The sequence below is a fragment of the Crassostrea angulata genome, chromosome 10 (genome assembly GCF_025612915.1).
Source record: "Crassostrea angulata isolate pt1a10 chromosome 10, ASM2561291v2, whole genome shotgun sequence".
NCBI classification, from domain to species: domain Eukaryota; kingdom Metazoa; phylum Mollusca; class Bivalvia; order Ostreida; family Ostreidae; genus Magallana; species Magallana angulata.
In genome coordinates this window covers 52,138,153-52,161,057 of record NC_069120.1, presented here as the reverse complement: position 1 = coordinate 52,161,057, position 22,905 = coordinate 52,138,153, and the positions used below count along the sequence as shown (strand labels likewise).

The 22,905-nt window shown below is 35.3% G+C and overlaps 2 protein-coding genes across 2 annotated transcripts; one reads left to right on the top strand and one right to left on the bottom strand.

The window, feature by feature from the left end:
- Positions 1-714: 714 nt before the first annotated feature.
- Positions 715-5,158, bottom strand: LOC128165429 (deoxynucleotidyltransferase terminal-interacting protein 2-like). The gene is made up of 5 exons (XM_052829950.1): positions 4,788-5,158; positions 2,553-2,682; positions 2,312-2,410; positions 1,950-2,224; positions 715-1,169 (listed from the first exon to the last, which is right to left on the bottom strand). The coding sequence occupies exons 1-5, from the start codon at positions 5,060-5,062 to the stop codon at positions 1,067-1,069; spliced, it is 882 nt and encodes a 293-aa protein (XP_052685910.1). The 5' UTR covers positions 5,063-5,158; the 3' UTR covers positions 715-1,066.
- A 235-nt stretch (positions 5,159-5,393) lies between these two features.
- LOC128165430 (folliculin-interacting protein 1-like) lies at positions 5,394-22,333 on the top strand. The gene is made up of 40 exons (XM_052829951.1): positions 5,394-5,706; positions 6,004-6,089; positions 6,372-6,425; positions 6,546-6,628; positions 6,961-7,183; positions 7,883-8,118; positions 8,237-8,350; positions 8,453-8,541; positions 8,775-8,831; positions 8,939-9,068; positions 9,260-9,360; positions 9,666-9,745; positions 9,863-9,933; positions 10,074-10,235; positions 10,389-10,444; positions 10,628-10,791; positions 11,055-11,155; positions 11,365-11,465; positions 13,161-13,199; positions 13,908-13,926; positions 14,464-14,510; positions 16,410-16,524; positions 16,630-16,743; positions 16,847-16,947; positions 17,105-17,167; positions 17,256-17,344; positions 17,444-17,521; positions 17,680-17,840; positions 18,171-18,271; positions 18,390-18,510; positions 18,630-18,802; positions 18,976-19,093; positions 19,308-19,360; positions 19,472-20,467; positions 20,623-20,733; positions 20,861-21,026; positions 21,139-21,200; positions 21,292-21,424; positions 21,559-21,683; positions 21,845-22,333. Exons 1-40 carry the CDS (start codon positions 5,555-5,557, stop codon positions 21,921-21,923), a joined length of 5,124 nt encoding a protein of 1,707 aa, XP_052685911.1. The 5' UTR covers positions 5,394-5,554; the 3' UTR covers positions 21,924-22,333.
- Positions 22,334-22,905: the final 572 nt, after the last annotated feature.

Genomic DNA, 22,905 nt, shown 5'->3' with positions numbered 1-22,905 from the left:
AAACAACAGTCTTATATCAGTCTCGTTGATTTCAGTTTTACTAAAACCACATGGATTATGATCGAAATGGTTTACGAAAAATTAACTTAATGTCCACAAAATGAAAAATAACTTTGTTTTCCGTAACGCAACCGACCCAATAAAATCCCGCCGACTGAATTCTTTTACCTCAATAAAGTTTTCTTTAAATCTAATTTTACAGGAAGTTTGAGAGAAATCAATTGATACTTAGTAGTCATGTACATTATCATTAAAATGATATTTGAATGTAGGTTGACATGTACATCACCATTGAAATGATAATGAATCTAGTCATGCACATCTAGTCATTGGAAGAAACATTTAAATTTAAAATAAACAATATCAAATTGTGAATTTAATATTAAATCATTAAATTCCAATGGTGCATGAATTATAACAAATTGTTTTGCAATCAATCATGTTGTTTAGTTGTTATCAATAGAGAAATAGAATCATTTTTTAATTTTAATTTATACTGTATTTTCATTTTCTGCCCTGGGAGAAAAAAAAATTTACCTACCTACCTACCCAACTTCAACAATTAGTGTCGGGTTAGGAGAAACAGTAATACTTTTAATGATGGCTTTACATTTGCTATTGGTATAACTTGTTAGACCAAGCTTTTGTTCATAGACTAGTTAGTTCTTATTGGTGTCTTTATAAAAGAAATTATGAAAAAATACTTAAAAGATGTAGATGTTAATAAGTTTAATTCTCAATATTCTTAAAGAATAGAGAATATACTCAGTGGATGTCAACATCTGTAAATTACTCAACATTCTGCCAAATCTTGAGGCAGAAATGCAATTTTCCCTTCAATTTGCCTCCCTTTGAAAGTATACGTCCACATTTGCAACTTAGTCATTTTATCAACATTACTTCTTTTGAATGAACATTCTTTAATGTCATTTGATTTACATGTTAAATGAAGCTACCCGTTAATCAATACAATATCTGATTCATAGAGAATAAATCTTCATGTAGCATGAAAAAACAGTTTTGTAATGACACAAAAAGTAAAGATCAATTTATGTATATAAAAGTGTTAATTTATTTTCTTCTTTTTCTTTAATCTTCTCATCCTTTTATAAGGTCCATCTCCTTTCTTCTTGGCTTCCTGAATCTCAACATATTTTCTTTTGTTGTATCTGAAACACAAGTAAAAACATCAAAATTATTCTTCAACAGATATACCTCCATCTACATTTGATACCAAAAAACTTCAAGCTATTTTTTTTTTTTTACAGCAAATGCTTTGATCCCACAAACATGCACAGATAACTTTAACGTTTAATGAGACAACAACTGAAATCTACGTCTGATGCAAAATAGCCTGAAAACTAACAGCAAATACTGTAAACCTGTTACATTTGACCGTGTACCGGGGTATTCTATTTAGCATTTTTAGAAGAAAGTGGCTTCTGCTAAATCAAGTTCATTACCAAGTACTACGCAAAATGCTATTTACATATGTTTAAAAGTAAAAATTCAGGAATAATAAAAATTCAGGAATAATAAAAATTCAGGAATACATTCATTCAAATCCACAATGACTTGTAAAAATAATTTTCTGCCAAATATCTTACATACTAACATAATTCTTTTTTACCCGATTACAACAAAGAGCACACAGTGGGTGTGACCGGTCAAAAGAGGATGCTCACTCCTCCTAATCACCTGATCCTAGCTCTATCTTTTTAGAGGTCAGTGTTGCTCTGCTTTGAATTTCTATTTCATTTTATGGATTTTAGAGCTGGTTGACAGTTTGTTATTGTCATTTTTCATACATTTAGAGTATTTTGATCCCAACAACATGAATCTCTTAACATTGACTGAGACAACATAATTATCTTACATGCTAAAATATGTTAACAGAACTTTGACCTCCACAATATGAATCTCTTTTAACACTGATTGAGACAACTCACTGTCTGAATTCAGCATCAGCTAGCAGCTCCTGGACCAGGTTGGCTTTCCGCTTCTTCTTGGGAACTCTGGAATGATAGAAGTCTGCCGCTGATTCCACCACTTTTCCAAACTGGAAGAACTTGGGCAGACCCTTCATGTCATTGTTCTTGTAGAAGCGTTTTGGATCCAGAGCCTTCCTCATCTTGAGCATCTCCAAATTCATTTTGGCTTCATCTGTCATTTCTGGGGCCTTCATATCAAACCAGCCTTTGCCCTTTGTCATAGCCTTCTCTTTCTATATAAAAATCATGAAACAAACTAAATAACTTATTTCACTAATTTAAGAAAATGAGCCTTCTATCAGTATGACTGAGAAACAAACCTTTCTTTTTAGTTTTTGTTTTCTTCGACCTTCTTCATATGGCTCCAGAGAATCTTGTTTTTCAAAGTCTGGTGTAATCACGCTCTTCTTCATGAGTTCCTGTGAAAATGCATGTTTATTTAACTTTATCAAAGCCAATCTGCACACAAACAGTCATTTAAACACTTGGTGACTGGTAGGTTATTGTAAGTGATACTGGATTTGCAAGTCTTGCTGTCAGAATTTGAGAACATGGCCTCACCTGCACTACTCTGTCTGTCTTGGTTTCCTTTCCTTTATTCTTTTGTTTTTTATGTTCCCCTTGTTTAGGTTTATATGTACTTGGGTCCATGATGTCAATGTTACAGTGTATGTATGAAGATAAACCATCACTGAAAAGAGACCAAATTATTAAAAGAGTAATCATGAGGATGGTTGATCAAGTTCAGCTGCAACATTTCTATAATATCAAAGAATTTAATGAGATTATAATATTTTGCTGAAAATATGGTTTTACATTTATCTACAAATTATAAAGGAAATTTATAACGTAGCCATATGTACATTCAAACGAGAGACCCAGGGGCCACATCGCTCACCTGAGCATCAATTGCCTTAATTCTGATCAAATATCAAAATATCTTGACAACTAAGTACAGTAGATCTTGCTAAAAAAAATTGAAAATCTGCCAACTTTTATCCACCTCTTTTTTTTGGGTAAATACCAAGCCCCTTTTGTTGTTGTACCTGAAAGAAGATTTTTCTCTATTCCTATATATCCCCCCCCCATTTCGTGGCCCCACTTTTCTCTAGGGAATCATGGTTTCATCAAACTTAAATCTGAATAACCTGTGCTTTCACACTAAGTACTTAGTTTTTCACCAAAAACTTTCCCAGAAGATTTTTAAAGATTTTCTCTATATGAAAATTTATCCCCCATTGTGGTCCCGCCCTACTCCCAGGGACCATGATTTGAAAAAACTTGAATCTACATTATTTGAGGATGGTTACACGCAAATTTGAGCTTTCTTGGCCAAATAGTTTTTAAAAGAATTTTTTTTTAAAGATTTTCTCTATATATTCCTATGTAAAACATGATCCCCTATTGTGGCCCCATCCTACCCCCGAGGACCATGATTTAAACAAACTTGAATCTACACTACCTGAGGATGCCTCCACACAAGTTTAAGCTTTTCAGGCCAAATAGTTTTTGAGAAGAAGATTTTTGAAAAATACCAACAAATTTCCAATAATTCTCAATTATCTCCCCTTTAAAGAGGGCGTGGCCCTTCATTTGAACAAACTTGAATCCCCTTCACCTAGTGGCGCTTTGTGCCAAATTTGGTTGAAATCTGCCCAGTGGTTCTTGAGAAGAAGATAAAAATGTGAAAAGTTTACAATAACGACAACGACAGACAACGGACAAATTGTGATCAGAAAAGCTCACTTGTGCCTTTGGCTCAGGTGAGCTAAAAAGTATATGTACAATGATTTATCATTTAAATCTTTGATTGTGATATCTTGGGTTGCAACCTTTTTTTCCCCTAAATGATTCTGTTCCTTATAAAGCACTTAAACCTTTTCATCCCTCCTTGGGTGCTTCTATTGGTCTGGGGAGTCACAGTTTGAACTACCGTACCCACGTTATGAGACACCCTTACATATATTTGAAATGACTTATGCATTACTTTTGGAGTGCAAAAGCGAAACTGTAATACCAATAAACAAATTTATTGCATATTATTTCTGTAACCAATCGCTCTAGATAATTTGTATTCAGAGTCTGAAGTCGATGAATGCATGAAATTGCATCATTACTACTATTAAAGCAATTCTCAAATTAATATTAAGCATATGCTTTGCTTGATCAATAATTGATATTATTGGGCTTTTAGACTGTATATACCCCCCCCCCCCCCCCAAAAAAAAAAAATCTGACTGACTATGCACAGGCACCATCCCTGGTACTCTCTGTACTCGGGCTACCCTATTCATTCTGATGTTATTTGTATAGATTACTTCTTTCGACTCATATATTTCATTGTATCTGAAAATCACTGGATGGGAGATATAATGACGGACCAGACCAGGATTTGAGCCCAGACCCCTTAATCTCTAGTCATGTGTCTACCAACACAGCTATCTGGCGCTGGTATTTAAACCGGTCTGTCTATCACACTTGTAAAGTGGCTCTGGACATTCTTATCATTTAATTCCTTCATTATTTGCTAGAATATTATCAAATTATTTTTAAGATAAATATATGCCCCCCCCCCTTCTGAGGTCCCTTAATTGGTGAATAAACATATTTCATATAGATATCTAATTTTTAAATACCCATGTGCACATGACATGACAGCTTATCGACCACCATATACAGTTAACAATATTAATGAGCTTCGCAAGCGTAGTAATATATTAAACTGCCAAGTACTGTGTCATATGCATCATGTAATAAAGTAAGTTATTTAAAATACATCATAATTTCGTTACGAACTAGTTTTTCTTAGTTTTCTTCTTTGATTTCTTGATATTTGTTTTTCCACTGGACTTTTCTTTGTTGTCGTTTTCTGGAGACTTTAGTGGAACATTTCCAGGTGTTTTGTCCAACACAAAAATAGAATTGTCAACATTTGCACTCTTTTGCTGTCGCTTCACTGTGATATGTTTGGCGATACTTTCACTTAGAGCTGATGCCAGCTCGTTTACTTCTTCATCGGATGAGCTATCTTCATCCGAAGAAGAAAATCTTGATTCCAACAGATATTTCATAATTATTCAATTCAGTTCAAGACTTTGAGCATGTTGAGTATTTCGTAAACATAACACATGTGTTTTTCTTAACAGGAAGTGCCTATTTTCAACTCAAGAAGTTTACCCGTTAGAATAAAGTGCAAAATCCTTTTTTTCAAATTAGAGTGGTCTGAGAGAACCAGTTGCAAATTAAAGCTTTGCAAACATTAATTAAATTATTTTTATTCATGAATTGTAATAAATATCTTCATAAAATATCGATCTGATAATACTTAATTCGCTAAACTAGCGCATGAATATAAATTAAAGTTCCCGATCCCGATATTTTTTTTTTAACATCGGGATAGGTTCTATTTAATTTGGCGGGAAAACTTTGGTTATTTGGTCGAGACAATTCGAAAGGAAAAATGGTTGTAAAATAAGATGCAGTTGTCTGTGATTGTTTAACTTTTGTTATCTATTAGGTTTTAAGCATAATAATTGAATGTCTCCGTTTTCTAAAGCATTACAATGAACGTGAATGATGAATATGACAAGCAGTTTTTAAACCAGTATCAAACACTGTTTTTGTCGGATAAACTGACTAATGGAACGCCAGGCGAAAAAGCAGACGTATATAGACGTCTGATGGGGCAGCTCCAGTTAGCACGGAATCATGGAAGGTATAATACATCCATTTACCTGTTCACAAGACAAATTTTATTCTAAAGTGTTCCCTATTTACAGTAGTATGTTGACAGTAATCAGAGCTTTCCCCCTATATTCTAGATAGAATGTTCTATCGTTAAAATGACAGATGTCCTACAGACCCGGTTTAACCTAAGCGTAGCCTGGTCACGGTAAGATAGAACGTGACCAGGCTACGCTTAGGTTAAACCGGGTCCGTAGGACATCTGTCATTTTAACGATAGAACATTCTATCTACGGTAAGATTATCCTTTCTACCTATATTCATGCAGGTTAAGCAGTGATAATTTGGAGCTTCTGTTAAAAGAGTACTGGAGACCTTACACTGCTATTGTGGATACTCATAACACAGAACAAGGTACATACTGACATTAGATTGTCACAAACTAGTGTGACCTTTGCTCTTCCACAAAGCTTGTCTTTGATCTGCAGTTGATGTTAATTCAAACACTGTTAAAAAGAAATAAAAAAAAAATTTTACACTTATTTTCTTTAACTTTTAATCTGGATGCCATGTTTTCAGAATTAAAATACATATCATACTTTTTAGTAGCAGAATATATAGGCAATGCATTTCTTTTGAATTGTCTTTAACCAGATTACATTATTCTCTTATTTCATTGAATCATTTTTTAAACAGGCTTGAATAACTTTGCTGAGGGAGCACTATCAATATGCAGCAAATACAGAAATGGTAAGACTGTTTCAGTTGATAAAAATTATCATGTTGAAATATCTATTTATTTTAATATGCTGACTCAGAGGTAGTTTTTATGTGATTGTAAACTTAATGAATGTACAATCTACCATCTAGAAAGCCAGAAATGGAAGAGTTCTTTGTCACTGGAGAAAGTACAACAGATGGAGAGTTACAAAAAATACTTGGCTGATGTCAAGGTACATCACTAATACTAAATGTTATATGTAAACGTTATATGTAAATGTAATATATGTAAATGTTGATGAATTACCAGTATTCAGAATGTCCCAAACTTTGACAGTATATCTCTGTGCAAAGGATACTTACCATAACTGATGTTTATTGGCATTTACTTTATTAGTTTTTCTTGTAAAAAAGTGATACTGGTATTTGTTAATAAGAAATCCCACAAAGTGATTTAATTGATAAAAAAAAATTGTAATATATTTACCATTGATCACCAAACCAACTTCCCGCTAGTTCCTCTGCAGTGCAGAGTCTGCACAGACTTTGACGTTTTGTTATCTAGGATAAGCAGGAAAAATTGCTTCCTGAAGGGAGGCAGTCAGAGATTGTGATAAAATCTAGAGGTTCCAGGGACCAGACCACTACCAGTAAGCAAGGGGGACCAGCAAAGTCTAGTTTTCTGGCCAGCAGCAGTGGCCACTTACAGGGCCGGTTATCTGACAGCCTGAATTCTAATCGTGAAAGGCAGCATCCAAGGACAATGAGAAATCCAGGGGAAACTGAAGGTACATTTTTTCTCTGGCCTTATGACAACTGTATATTTTGAGAGAGAAAAAAGTAATTAAAATATTACATACACAGTTATACTATGGTACATGAGCATGTAGTAGGGCTGGGACGATACTGTACTGAGCCGATTCGGTACATATCACGATACATGAGATGCGATACGATACATATCACGATACATTGCAATTAAATGAAAACATGAATAAAAGTTTAAAATTTATTCAACCTGCCGATGTATTACCGCATGTCCAAAGTTATTCTGTTATATTCGTAATGAGCGTTGCACAATTTACAAATTACTTTATAGTCTCGTGTACACTAGTTTTTCATAAACAAGTACTCCAAAAGTTTTCCACACTCCATATTTAGCTTTCTAACAGTTTTGACAACTTAACGAGGTTTTCCACCATCTTTGTACTTTCATATTAGGCGCGCGGACTAAAAATAGCCGATATATGAAGCTCGGATATTTTTGAAAAATAAAAAAAGTTTGGTAAGGTATCGTTGTATCAATAGTAAATGTATCGATCCAAATATTGTCAAAATAAATACCGCGATGCACCGGTGCATCGGTGGATCATCCCATCCCTAGCATGTAGTTAAGTTGTTTCTAAATTTTATGAAAAGGAGTGTGCAGTAAAATGTATATTACATTATGATATATTTCTGATTTGTTTTATTTTTTTATCTCTCAGGGAATGACCAGCCATTTGGAAGCTTTAATCAAAGACCACCTACATTTGGCAACACTTCAGTTGCTGCAGGAAGTGAGAGAAATCAGATGGTAGGGGGAGGAGTCAAACAGTCTGGGAACAGGAGACCTTTGTTTGGAAATGGAGGGAAAATGTATGGGGAGAGAGAAAATGTCAACCCATTTTCTAACCATTTTGGTGAAGAAAAGCCGTTTCAGAACAGACAAGTGAGGGAAGAGGTGAGTTAGATCAAGTATGTCAGTGTGCCACTTTTATTTGTCTCGTTTGGAAAATAATCCCTCCATTATTTGATTGATTCATTGTATTGTTGCATTCTTTGCAATTATCATTTATCAGAGTAATTCCATGAAGAGACCCTACATGGACGATGGTATGGAAGGACCTAGCGGTCAGGGACAAAATGACCAGCCAAGTTTTTCTGGCCCATTCAGAACAGCAAAAGAACAACTGGTAAACTCATTAGTGCTTTACAGTTCTATGACATCGCCGTGGAACAAAAAAACTGTATTAACAAAGACTTGGAGGTTTCTGATTGTTTTATTTTTTACATAGAATATTGAGAACCAGAAAAAGTTTGGGAGAGGGAGAGGAACGGTATCAACGTCTTCCTATGGAGCTACCAAGAAGTCTCTGGGTACAAGGTCTGCTCTTGTTTTTCTTCAAAATTTATGTAAAATAAAAGTTAATCTTGTGAGGATACAAAGCACACTTTGCTTTGTTTGCCTGTATCATATCATGGACAAGCACCTGCCATCAAAAAAATATGAAAATGATTTTTAATACTTCAGGATGTTTTGTTTCTGCTGGTACAGTTTGTGTCTTTCAACATTAAGTCAGAGGGTCTTTGTGTCACATGTTTCTTTGAAATTTTCAGACGGGGCCCAAGCAGTAGGTTTGTGCCACCTGTGATGAATAGAGAAGAAAATGAAGAGTAAGTTGTACACCCTGAATTATCATTTAGTGACATTCATGTCATTGTACAGTCTACAAAACTTAGAAATTTGGTTTTGAATGCTTTTTTCTTTCCATTGTTACAAGACCTGATGATGTAGGTGTAAAAGCCATCACGCGGTCTGTGTTGGGTAAGAATGGAGAGAAAGGTGAAGAAGTGACAGATGAACGACTGAAAGGAATAGAACCCAAGATGATAGAACTGATCATGAATGAGGTAACCCTCAAAGCATGACTGCAATTAGAGCTCTAGCAATCACACATTTTAAACAAATGTAAAACAAAGCCTATTTTTTTTTATCATCAATGCATTAATTTTGTTTGACATTGCCAAAAAATGGTCAGGGTACCATCAAATTCTTACTGATTGGCGTACCTGTATTTGTAAAATGTTCTTCTCTACCTCAGATCATGGATCATGGGCCTCAGCTTTCCTGGGATGATATCGCCGGTCTAGAATTTGCCAAGAAAACCATTAAAGAAATTGTTGTTTGGCCTATGTTAAGACCGTAAGTTCTTGACTCAACAAACAATACTACTTGTAGCTTGACAAGATGGGTAGATTCCTGCTTTCATGTTAGTCATATGTAGTCAATTGCATACTCAAAAATGCATCCTCCATAATCCTAAAAAGATACCATGTATGACACTGTATACGTATACCTTTTTTGTTAAAAGGAACAAGAAACAAGTAAAAGAAATTATCCGTCCCTTTGTTCTACTGATACATAAAATAGAAGATCCTACATACAATGTATATTTACATGTCATGCTATATGTATTACATGTATTTGTACATGTATCTGTCCTTCAGAGACATATTCACGGGACTGCGGGGCCCACCAAAGGGGCTGCTGCTGTTTGGACCTCCAGGCACAGGCAAGACCCTGATAGGTGAGTCCCACGATGTGCGGTCTTAGTTGAACCAATTGCAACAGTAAAAACAAGATCATTCACACAAAACTGTACAATTGATGGAGACAGACTAAAGATAGAGTGGTTTGTTTTCAGGTAAATGCATTGCTAGTCAGTCCAAGTCTACCTTCTTCAGCATCAGTGCTTCTTCACTCACTTCTAAATGGGTAAGCGTCATCTTTTCTTTGCAATTCCAAATGATCTATAGTGGCTTTATTTTTATGATAATGTGTAAAACTGTTTCAACCTAAGGATTATTGAGTAGCTTTTTCATGGCTTTTTCTGTGCTCTGTATAATGTGAGACAGGTTGGTGAGGGAGAGAAGATGGTGCGTGCAATGTTTGCTGTGGCCCGGTGTCATCAGCCAGCGGTTGTGTTCATTGACGAGATAGACTCCCTACTGTCCCAGAGATCCGATGGAGAACATGAAGCCTCACGCAGGATCAAAACAGAGTTCCTTATACAGCTGGTACTGTATCCACTGTGTATTGAGAACAAGAGAATACACACTTGTACATGAATTGGGAAAAAAAATGTTGTTTTGTTAATTTAAGAGATGTATCTGAAATATTACAAAGTAAGTGATGTGAGTTTTTGAGTTTATTTTTATGAATTTTGTTAGGATGGGGCTGCCACTTTGTCTGATGAAAGAATTCTAGTCATAGGAGCTACTAACAGGTAAAATGGACTTTGATAACTGCGGACAGGCTCATTGCATTTCAAAAAATGGAAAAATATTTTATTTTGCTTGAGTTTGATTTAGTTATTCAGTTTTTGATTTCTAGTAATCTTTGTTGTGTTCCAAAGATGAGTAGAATGATGAGTGCTTCAGTCCCAGCTTAATGGTTGCTCTTTTTGCAGACCACAAGAAATTGATGAGGCTGCAAGACGGCGGTTTGTGAAGAGACTGTATATTCCACTTCCAGAGGGCGAGGCTCGTAAACACATCGTCCTCAATCTCCTGTCACAGCAGACTTATCAGCTGTCTGAGGCAGAGTTAAACGCCATTCAACTCAAGTCTGAAGGTTAAAGAAGTCACATGTTGTATTTACTGTTCATTTGCATGTACATGAGTCTCATAGTTATCAGTTTATTGAAATACCTTATATTCACTTTACATTTAATTTCTTTCATTACAAGTCTGCAAACCCTTGACTTTTTAAACTAAATTCTTTGATATATAAGAAAAATTTGGTTTGGTGCAGAAAAAATATTGTTACTTCTTAAACCCAACTAATGATTTGGGTTTAACATTACTTTTCTTCAAGTGAAACTTCTGTGTGTTTAGGCTACTCTGGGTCGGATATGTCCTACCTGTGCAAAGAGGCGGCACTAGGACCGATCAGGTCAATGCCATTTGGGGACATAGAAAACATTACAGCTGATCAGGTGAGTAAAACATCCTACAGGTGAATTATGGGGGGGATCAGATTGTTTTCCTGTTTTGTATGAACAATGGTTAATTTGATAGTCCATACAATTCTAATAATTCTGACAGGTGAGACCAATATCAAAAATAGAATAAGATATTTTGTTTTGCATAAGTTGAGTTAACTTAATCAGTTATTGATTATTAATATTAGTTGTTTTCCAATAAGGTGAGACCAATAATGTATGAGGACTTTGAAGCTGCCTTCCATCAGGTGAGAGCCAGTGTCTCCGACAAAGATCTGGACCTCTACTTAGAGTGGGACAGAATGTTTGGAAGCACCAGTAACCGCAGATAGGCCTAGTCAGCACCAGTAACCGCAGATAGGCCTAGTCAGCACCAGTAACCGCAGATAGGCCTAGTCAGCACCAGTAACCGCAGATAGGCCTAGTCAGCACCAGTAACCGCAGATAGGCCAAGGCCAAGTCAGCACCAGTAACTGCAGATAGGCCTAGTCAGCAGCTAATAATGGGACAAAACATTTTTTGTTGCCAATAATTCCTTGCAAACAAGAACCTCAACTCAGAATGGGAGAACATATCTAACACCTGTAACTTAAAAACTGTCTACAACATGAATGGGAAAACTGAATTGAAATCTTGTTGCCTATGATTCCATACAATCTCTGTCCTCGAGATAATATATGAGGCTGTAGCAATAACAGAAAAGAATCTCTTCACAGAAGAAAATACCAGTCATTTTAGAAAAGCCTGCTTCTTACAATCACAAATGGTTATCTTCAATACCAGACCAAGAACTACTAAATACGGGCAAGATATTTCATATGTTGCCCTTGTGATTGCATATGGATTTCAGAAGATGTTTTATGGTTGTATGAATGGGTAAAAAAACTCAAAAGTGCTATGTTCATTGAACGCAAACCTTTATATTACATGTACAATCAAATTATTTATTTATTATTTTCAAGATAATGATAAAAAAAAAAAATTTCAAAGCATGTTTGTTATATACTAGTAATTTTTTTCCGAATCATTTAAAAGTGAAGACTGATATTCTTTTTATTAAAATTCTTGTAAACTTTCTTTACTTTTATTTTTTAATTTAATTTTTAAGGCATTTAGCGTCGTTTTTGAAAGGGGGAATTTATCCAAACCCCCCTTAAAGCTATACACGCTATAATTTGCGTCAATTTTGAATGACAGTGAAAACGCATGTGTTTGTCTACTTATAAAAGTTATCCTTAATCTGTAAATTACAAGGGTGAATTCCATCTCGTTACAAAGATATAGATTTTTAATTGTTTATTTTCCTGCCAGGAAAATATACATTTTCATGAATATTGATGAAGGAAGAGCAAACCGACCTGATTGCGCATGTCCGCGGAGAACTAGGTGGTCGTTATTGTTTGCCTAATTAAATATCCAACTTGATTTGTTAATTGCTTAACAGTTGTTAAATTGAAATACATACATGTATAATGAGTAAAATACGCTTGTCATTCATGATACCCTTACTTCTGCATTAACATTTATAGGATCTATAAATAGCACATAGGGGAAAAACACAGGTCTACGTCATTTTTTAAAAGGAAGTATTCATATCTACTCACAGGCTTGTATTTTTTCTTTTGTTTGTACTCGTATATCGGACAAATTTACGCTTTACTGAAAATATCCTTTCCTTTGTGAAACTATCACAATTATGAAGATGTTGACCCTTCACCAGTTTTGGTATGATAGGCTAAATTTAGCTGTCGATATCACGTGATAGATTGATATTCACGAGGAGGCATTACTTTCCTGGCAGGAAAATAAATATTTTTTATTGTTTAATATTTGATACATTTGTTACGTGATCGAATTGAGCATTATAATTAACAGAATAAAGGTAACTTTTATTAGTAATCAAACACATACATTTTCCCCTTTATTCAAAATTGACGCAAATTATAGCGTGTATAGCTTTAATATATACAGAATTCAATATTTTATATGTAAATTTAAGAAAAATATTTGTTGCGAGAAAAAGGGCCCGGGAGCAGCCAACCCTGATGCTACGTTTTTCTTGAATATTTGATAACTGAATATAAAATATTCTATTCATGAGCATTGACTTTTGGGAGATGTCTGTACAAAAGAGAATAGGAAGATGTCTTGCAATTGATGTGGCAAAAATGATATAAGCTCCAAAACAGAGACTGTTCAGAGTGTATATTTAAAATAGTTTTTCGGTTGTTCAGATTAAATAAAAACTCCAATGGATGCAATATCAAATATTACATAGAATTGTTCCTACGAATAATTATCTCTATAAAATTAAGCTTAAGGACTCTCCTCTTTGTAGCTTTTGTAAATTAAACATTGAAACGATAGAACATTTATTCACAGAATGCCCTGAAGTTAAGGATATATGGTATAGAATTGAAGAGCTGTTCTTAACAAAATATAATGTCTCTTTTGTTTTTGATAAAAGAAGCACACTTTTTGGTAAATACAACAATAATAAATTATACAGAGTTCAGAACCTATTGATACTTATTGTAAAACAATACATTTTTTCCTGTAAGTTCAAACCTATCCAAAAACTTGACTTTTTTAGTTTAAGTATCATAATTGCCGACAGATTCCTTATTCAGAAATTTATGTTATTAAAAAACTGCAAATATTTAGAATATGAAAGAGAATGGAAAGCAATTTGTGATTTGCTGTAGGTAGCATATATATTAGATATTACATAGAACTTATGAATTATAAACCCAAAATCTACTATAGTTATTACTGGAAGTAAAATATACATAGCTGATTTATGTTTGATGTACATGATGTGATTGCCTGTCTGTCTGTCTTTTTTTTTCTCTCTTTTTACTTTCTCTATCATATATAACTCTTTTGCATAATATTATGCTATATATTAATTTTTCTTGTACCATGTATGTAAAATTGTAAAAGAGTTTCAATAAAATGTTTCCAAAAAAAAAAAAAAAAAAGTTCAGAGGATTTTCCAAAACAAACGGGACTACATTTTAGGAAATTCCACCCAATATTATTTGAGGTTATTCCAGAAGGATAAAATACGTGATATCTATTTATAAATATCTTGATGCGCCCCGAAAAAATCTTTAAATAGATCAGGAATCCCTTATCATTGTTGATGTCGAAAAAACTAGAAAATATCCGAACTGGCATTCCACCGTCTAGTAGAAGATAAGCCAATCGGAATTGGTCTTACAGAAAATGGTCTTACAATCATGTGACACCATGGAGTAATGGAGGCTTGAAAAAATATGGCTTTACTTAAAATTTTTCAGAATCGTAAATGTGGGAGAAATTCAAACTTATTCAACAAAGGAAAAGAGTAAGTTATTCTCTTCTGTATAAACTTTTCTTCTTAATTTGTACGACCAGCATAGTTGACCACAGATTTCACATTGATCGCGTGAAGTTGTGTCAGAGATCACGGGACTTTGTTTACATGTTGAGTGGGGCTCGTATTATGATGTAAAAGTCGTTGTTTGTATACTCCGAAAACTATATCATAGTTATTTACCTTGTTTTAATGTTAAATACTGAATTAAGATGTTAAATATTGAATTATGATGTAAAATACTGAATTAATATGAAGTAAAAACAAAGAAAACTGAAAAAGACGTGGGATTGCGGGCAGCCTACGTTGACTGCGGTTATTGTGTGAGGACAGCTGATAGGCATGTGACTTGTTCACATGAATGTGGATCACAATGTACCCTGATCACACACAACGAACCCACTATTACAGAATGACTAAAGTTTAGATTTACACTGAGCTTATTGGAGAGTGTGCATGGGGATTTATGTAAAATCTACAGTAGCTATGGGACTATTAGCTGATATTACAAGTGGTACCAATATTACTGATCGTTGGATTATTAACAAATCCGTGTTCAGAAAAAGGTAACTTTACCTGTTATGCAACAGTTAATCTCTGTTAATACAATGCTGGAGAACATTCTTATGGTTTCTCCATGCTTTTTATTTTTCTACTATGTTAAAATTAAAATCAATAGTGAAAGATGGAGCTATTCTTAATCATTAATTTAATATTTACCTCAAATAAATAAGATTTTATGATGTCGAATGATGATAAAACTTGAAAAAGTGTTCTTATGCAACATAGTTATTTTCTGGTTTTGAATTTATGATATAATATACTGTCCAAATATATTACATCATCAGTTCCTTTTTGATTCTCCTTGAAACAGATCCACATTGAGTCGATAAGAATTATGTAACAGTATTTTGTTTAAAAGTACAAGTGTTTGCAAGAACTCTCAAAAATTAAATCTGCCATAAGACAGTTTATAACTATTCTTAATGCTGTGTTATTATTTTTTATTTCATTAAGGGTGTTACATCCCTCTCAAATCTACAATAGAAAGGAGATATTTCTTCTTGGAGAGTAAGCATGGACCACCTGTTTACACAGACACCTCCTATAAAGCAAACAAATGTACATCCACTTCCCAAACATACTTTGCTTCCTGTTAAAAATCAACCTTTGTCAGATAACAATTAACAAGCTTGGTGCCCATGAGCCATCTGTACTCATTGCTCGAGTAAGCTCAAGTTGCTTGTCACATACTTCCTGTTGAGCATAGCTTTTTATACCCACACACACATGCAGCATTGATACAGAGTATGACAAACTTATGATTCAGGGTGTTGTGTAAAAGTCAAGCTTCTCTGGCTAAATGTTTCCAAGAATCTTGCTGCTGAAAAGTGCTAATACATCTATGATAATTGATTAATTTTTCAGTAGTCTTGTTTCTTTCTATTAATAGAGAAGACTAAAACTAATCATTAAATTTTATCAGCAGAGAGAAATGTACTCTGAAAAATCAGTATACAGGTATATAAAGCATTGATTTCTTTAAAAAATATATGGCAATGATGAAATTTTGAATCATTCAGGGGAAAACTTTTGTTGTTTGTTAAAAAATATTATATGTGTTTCATTGATAATATTGTCAAATGTATCTTTATTTGAATATAACTTATAATTGATCACAGAACTTGGAGTGATTTATAAGTGGTACTCGCAAAATCAAGAATATTGGCCCTCTTCCACCCCACCCCCTCCTCATTCTCCCCTGTGATCCTTAAAAAGTGTAATGTAACTTGCAATTTATCACTCTGCATGATACATACCGCTCAGTCTGTGTGCTCTATATTCTTTTGCAAGGGATGATAACATTCTGATTTCTGCTCTCTTTATCAGGTGGAAGACTCCAGATTTTGACCCGTCTCAGATCAGATTGCTGCTCTACAGTGAGTTGGATGGAAATCGCAGCATTTTGTTTGACTCAAAGTCAGTCATTAAAGTAGAGGAAAAGGTAGGATGCTTAATAGAGCTTGCAAATTCTCTCTCTGTCTCTCTCTGAGAAACCCAAATTGTTACCAGAATAAAGTTTAAAACGTTATTTTTTGCAAATAAATAGCAGTCCAGATGTTCTCGAAGTTCAAAATGTCACAGAAGAGAAACCCAGCCAAATACAAGTCCTAACACTTCCGCAGGGGAGAACAGCTGCCCCCGATATCAGGCCAAATACCAGGTAAATGAAGGATCACATTTGTGAATATCTTCACAACATTACAGTTTTAGATTATGTATCATTTAAAATTTTATCTATGTGATTTTTATCTTGTGTGTGACAGTTAACAAAGCCATGCTCGGATTTCAAGACGCTCGAGGAGGTGCTATTTGGCAGTGTGGGAATGGCACAAAAGGGCTCCTCCCTCAAAGTCCATTTCCTGTGGTAAGCTCACCACATATTCAATAAAACTGTAAAGCATAATATATAATTTGTAATTTAATGTATAAAAAATTGGATCACTTTGTTAAATATACTTACAATTTTAGTTTTTTTTATATTGTTCATGTTTATATTCATTGACCATGTCTTTATTTTGTAGGTCACAGATGCTGCTGACCAAAGTCTTTATTCCAACCACCCCAAAACAAGAATCCCTTCACTGGTAGGCACTTAGGCTTTATTATGACAGCATTATTATTCTAAACACATTGTTTCAATGCTGACTACATGTCTTAATTGTTATGTTTCAGTGACCTCGATCTAGATCAAAGTTATCAAAGTCAAGGAGAACAAACCAGTCCGCGGCTCATTTATCAGCCGGAGAAACCCCATACAAATGGTAGGTCATAAATTTTGGTTATTGATATTTCATCATGAGAGATCCAAAAATACCTCTTTTTTAAGCTGATTAGCTTGTTATTGTGGTGTTTTCTTTCAGATCACAGTGTCCCCATGGATGTACCTGATAGAATCGCCACCTTTGATATTTACGATAGAGACAGTGGACTGGCTTCATGTTAGTAGACTCTTTTCATTGAGAACTTTCTCTAAGAGTTGAGAACAGAAGATGGATATGTTTGTTTCCATTATACCAATGTTTCATTATGCCATTGTTTCATTATACCATTGTTTCATTATACCAATGTTTCATTATGCCATTGTGTTTCTCTTCAGTGACATCCAGTGGCAGTTTCCACACGCCTTTCCCCTCCCCCAGCAGTAACGCCAGTAGTTACAGCAGCATGCATCGGCGCTGGATGAGAAGTATGGCCACTTCCTTCGAGGGAATCAAGAAACGCAACTCGCAGGACAACCTGGCTGCCCAAGATGCACCTGTAATTATTTAGCTTAGTTCTGTACTTTGTTACTTATGAAATCTACAAAGAATTAATATTTTAATGAGGCCATATTTTTAAATTTTCCTTACTGTGGATCAGATATTTACTTATGCATGCAGTATTTCAAAATGTGCAATAAATGATCCATTTGGTTTTTTTTTTACAAATTATAAATTCTTATAGTTTTGCCACATTTAATGTTAACAACTTTGTAATAATAGCCTTTGGACCCAGAATACAATGTACTTTGATGTCCTTGTTTTAAATAAATTATTAATAACATGTATTAAACAGATTATTAATCTATTTTTTTATTGCTGTTTGTAGAACTCACTGGGTCCTCAGCCAGGCTGTAGAAAGAGAAAGAGTAAGCTCGCTCTAGGCATTGTGTTCGGGGGCGACCAGAAGCAGAATGAACAGGAGAACTTGTGAGTGGCCGATGCCTCAATTTTGTGGAAGTTTCCTTAAATTTGATTGCTGGAGAGATAGATGCATGCATTGTAAGACATTGGTCATCTTTGTAAAAGTATTCCTTGCTTTTTGTAGAATTTTCCAGAATTTCTTCTTTTCTCACATTACACTGATCGAAGGTCACCTTGAAAAGTTAAAGATGGCGGTGGAGAAAGCCTACTGCTCCAAAAACAAGTTTGTGGACATTGTCATGGAGGTAAGCTTTGTTGGTTTTGTACTGATATCTTAGACAGAGATTCCTTAATACAAGAAGGGCCTTGTGATTATGGAAAAGCCAACTACATTTTATCATGTTAAAAATTGCTTGGGTTTCAGGCTCTGGAGATATTCCGTGGAGACATAATGGACCTGTACACCACGCCGCGCCTCAGTGAGCCCGTGTGGCTGAGCATGATGTCCCACCCCAGCTACCGCTACCAGATCTGTGAGACCTTTATGAGGGAGTTGGTCTCACTCATCAACAAGTTTGACAGCAAAAATAATGAGTTGTAAGTTGTCAATGCCTGTGTGTAATTATTATTTTGGCATTCACTGGCACATTTTAACAGGTTTCCTTCTGTTTTTGTTAGTCCAGGTATTAAATTTTGTGTGTGTGTTTATGAAAGTAATTTTGTGTGTGTGTTTATGACTTAGTAATTTTGTGTGATTATTTTTCTGACAGTTTTATGAGTACTTTGGTGACAGCAGTGCTGACTCATCATCTCGCCTGGGTTCCCACGGTAACCCCGGCTGGGGGCACGCCTTCCAAAACATACCTCCATAATCACTCCGCTAAATGGGTATGTGTAAATTATTTATTTTCTTTTTTAGGGTATTATGTTATCCTAAAAATATTTTTTATTTTTGTGATTGCAAATAAGTTGTCATAGTAAAATATTTCAAGGATGTAAGTTAATAAGCAAAATCTATTATGGCGGGTGGAACCCAGCTCATTTTATCTGAAATTATGAAATATGTAGACTTATTACACATGTAATTGTTTAACTGTTACAGGTTGACACATTAGCCAAAACTCATCCTTACAACCCACTGTGGGCACAGTTAGGGTAAGAACAGGAGTTTCATAAGAATTTCTCCTATGATATGAAGTTGTTGAAACAAGTGGTTAAAATATGCTGATCGTTATCCTTAATCCTTGTTTTTGGTCTGATTTTTAGGGATATGTATGGTGCTATTGGTTATCCACTGAAGATAGCTAGGACTATTATTGTGGGGAAAAAAGCGGACATTGTCAGGAAAATCCTTTACATATTGAGCTACTTTATACGCTGTAGTGACGTTCATGAGAACAGTGAGCTTGGTTCCCTGAAGTCGTTCTTAGAAGACATCAGTCTGGAAGCACAGGAGGAGGATAAAACCCCCGTACAGGAGGGCTTCAAATTCCCCACAGGCGCCGACGAGAAACTTGAAAATTACTATAATAATAGCAATTCTGTGATAAATGTAACTGACAGTGGAACGCATGATGTTCACAGCAGTGGGGACTTCAACCGCAGTGTGGACAGGAAAAGTCTGAAACTAGATCTGCATGGCCACCCTATTCTTCATGAGGGAAGTGATGTGAAAAGGAATAACGAGGTGGAATCATCACTAGAGATGAATCAGGATGAAGGGTATTGCTCAATAGTTCAGTCGGAGGACGGGGAAAAGATCAAGTGTAGACTGTCGACAGATAACGTGGTGGAAAACGTTCGCATAGAAACTGTGAGAAATGTCAACAGAGCCATAACTAACGGGACTTGTGAGGAGAAAGTAACGAATCCTGCCAATACCACCTCAGTGTTTTCATCTAAGTTGAGCCACAAGGAGGCGACAGTCAAAACTCCGTCCACAGCAGATATCAAACACCTGTATCTTTCAGAAAGGAGCCTTAGTATGTTTAACGAGTACATGGATGATGATAGCATTGAAACTAAAACGATCGATGAGGTTCCAGAAGACAAGCGAGTGGTGATTCATCCAGCAATAAGAGACCTAGTGACATCCCAGTCATTGGAATGTCTGCCGGAAGCCTTGGAGGCGGAAGTGGGAGGAACGCATCAGAGACGTCTTGGGTCAGTGGGTCAGACCGCACGACCCAAGGTGTCCCCCCTGTCTAGACAGATCAGCTCTGAACTCTCTAAACCCTCCACCTATAATCCGGGGCGCTGCAGGTATGCAACATATTGAAAATGAAAACAGTCTATATTGTTATAGATTTTGTCAGTACACAGATACCCATATCAACTGTAAGAATATCTCCAAAATTACTGGTAACATTGTATGTGTTTTTATCATATTAATTTAAACATGTCCTTTATTCTTTCAGGTCTGTTACCCCCACTGAACTAAATAGACGGCGGCACCTATCCTCCACCAGCAGTTTCGATTTTGACCACATGGACCCTCTTGTTCATTTCAAAGAGCTGAGTATGCCAAGGTATTTACCTGAATCCATAGTAATTCATTTAATATTTTTTCATGGTGTCACCATTAAAGTGCTTGTTTCAACTATTTGTCAGATATATGAAGAAATAACATGATTTTTATTTTTCCCTTGATTTTAGCATAAGCAGTGAGAAAAATAGTAGCATTAAGATGTTTGACAGGAACTTTGGACGGTCACTTCTGGCAGATTTTTCTGACCATTACCTTTCAAATTTTGTCCTGCATGGAACCTCCGACACCAACTTCAAAGAGAGACTCATCATTGACCTACATATGGCCACACAGGTTTGTATGGCTTCAGTTCATCTCTTTTGTGTATGATACACAAACATATATGCTGGTATCAACCTTTTATAATGTTCATGAATATTTATATAAGGCTTTTACCTTATTGCAGCATCCAGTGTTAGACGAACCAATCACAGAAGCTGTGTTTATTGTCGCTGATACAGACAAGTGGTAAGAATTGCAAAATTGATTAATTAGTTTATATACAAATGTATGCCATTGAGAAATTCAACAGATACATGTGTCCTCCATTGTTTTGTAGGACTGTCGACATCATGAGCAGTAAATCGTCCGATCAGCCTCCCAAAGTTAGCCGGGTGGTCGCTTCGCAGCTCGTTTGTAACATGATGGATGCTGTTCAACAGCTTCATAAACTTAAAATGAGCTCAGAATTTGTAAGTTCATACATCACCATATTTATAATCGAAATTCTGTGAAGTTCATCAGTTCAGAGAATGCTTGCCCAGAAATACACATGTACATGCTTATACATCCTATATACTATAAATGTTTTTGCTTTTGTTTGTAGTGCTTAATGCATTTAGAGGATCGTCTACAGGAAATTTACTTCAAAAGCATCATGCTTGCTGAGTACTTGAGAGACAGCAAAAATCCTGGGCCTTGTGACATTAAAGGGATTACAAAGTTACTTGGGTAAGACTGAACATTAATCAAGTTATAGAGAACTATTAAGAACTAAAGTGAAAAAAAATTAAAAAGATTTCTTCAAGTACACGATACAAGTAGGGTGAGAGAATACTGTTGTTAGGTAAAATCAATGACTACAGTCAAACACTGGATGGTTTTATTTGTAGGTTTGATGCTGGAGATCTACCATTGCTGGTTGCCATTGCAGGAACGCATTCCCCCCATCTGTCCCTGGGGGTGGTCTGACACCAGCAGAGTACTGGTCTGTCCCTTGGACTGTCTATACTTTACCCTTGAAGGGTGTCTTATCTGGACAGATCTGTCTTTGGGAATGGTCCTTTATGAACAGATTGTCTGTTTGCTGAGCCACGGAGATGGTCTTATGAAGACAGACCGTCCATTAAAGGATCTTTGTGGGTGGTCTGGTATAGAGAAACCTTTTGTTTACTGAGCCACTCTTCAGGCAGCATTACTATGTGATACGAGATCAGCTGTCTACTTATACAAGCTTTATTTTTGTCATGTGTGTAGCCAGATGTATTAATCAAGGTCAACTTCAGTAAAAGTCTATGTTCAAAATTCACCTGAAATTAAAATTAAAATGTTTCCTTTCATTTATCTTGGAATGTTTTGTTTTTTGATTCATGCTACATGTGCTTATTTTTATCATTGTCTGCCATTGAAGACCATTTTAAGAAACATCATTTCTAAGCTTCAACCTTATACATGTATTTGCACACCTCTGACAAATCAGTTGATCTTTGTATAATTTCTTAATGTCCATCAGTACCGGTAATTCTTTTTGTCCATTTTGCCAGTATTGTTATAGAATCAAATTTGAATAAAACTGAAATTTTACATTTTTCTTTTTCTATGCAAATGGAGTGGTCGTTGAGTCCTCTGTGAATCAGACGTTAAACAGTTCAAAAGTTAGCAAACTGCTAGAAAACAAAGAAGTGTGTTTTTTTAAAGAATTACAGATGTACATGTTTGTAATGTCATATCAACACATGGAATGAGAGATTCAAGTGTGTCGATAGACACCAGTACAAACTGATTTAAAAGACGATTTACAAGGAGTTTGTATGTGTGAATTGGCTTATAACTGTACACAGTTTTCGGGGATAGAATGTCTATACGATCAGTAACACTTTAGGCCACACCAATATAATATCTTGTTTGTCGGACCCTGCGTGCTCGTATTTAAATAAAAGTATACAAATAATAT